This window comes from Arachis duranensis, chromosome 1, assembly GCF_000817695.3.
Source record: "Arachis duranensis cultivar V14167 chromosome 1, aradu.V14167.gnm2.J7QH, whole genome shotgun sequence".
Classification (NCBI taxonomy): Eukaryota; Viridiplantae; Streptophyta; class Magnoliopsida; order Fabales; family Fabaceae; genus Arachis; species Arachis duranensis.
Window position 1 is genome coordinate 8,176,649 of NC_029772.3, and position 464 is coordinate 8,177,112.

General features: G+C 30.4%; 1 protein-coding gene across 1 annotated transcript in view; it reads left to right on the forward strand.

The window, feature by feature from the left end:
* LOC107474345 (protein TIC 40, chloroplastic) overlaps positions 1-464 on the forward strand; it is an 8,325-nt gene that overhangs the window by 6,782 nt on the left and 1,079 nt on the right. Inside the window, exons 12-13 of the mRNA XM_016093970.3 lie at positions 198-301; positions 380-427. Coding sequence (XP_015949456.1) covers positions 198-301; positions 380-427 — 152 coding nt within the window. The remainder of the gene's footprint in view (positions 1-197; positions 302-379; positions 428-464) is intronic.

Here is a 464-nt window from a genome sequence, read left to right on the forward strand (position 1 = left end):
TATATCTAATATTGTTGTTTTTTTTGTCTTGAAAATATTATTAATTAGTTGAACATCATGATTGTCTTGAATATTGACCCAAAAAATTGTTCATATGTTGGTTCAATTCATAGACAATATTTTTCTTTTAAGATTTGGTAATGCTCAAGTATGAATCTTACTGAGTAGTTTACAATTTTTTCTTTCCATTTCATCAGATCAAATTGGACTTAGCCCAGAAGAAGTCATTTCAAGGATTATGGGCGATCCTGAAGTTGCGAGGGCATTTCAAAATCCGAGAGTTCAAGCAGCAATCATGGATGTATGTTCTTTTATTTTAAGTACATTATCGTTAAAATCTGCATATCAAAACTTTGAATGCATTTTGTTGTGCTTGCAGTGTTCAGAGAATCCAATGAATATCACTAAATATCAAAATGATAAGGAGGTATGCTGATACTTTTCTAATACTTTTTTTTTGGGGG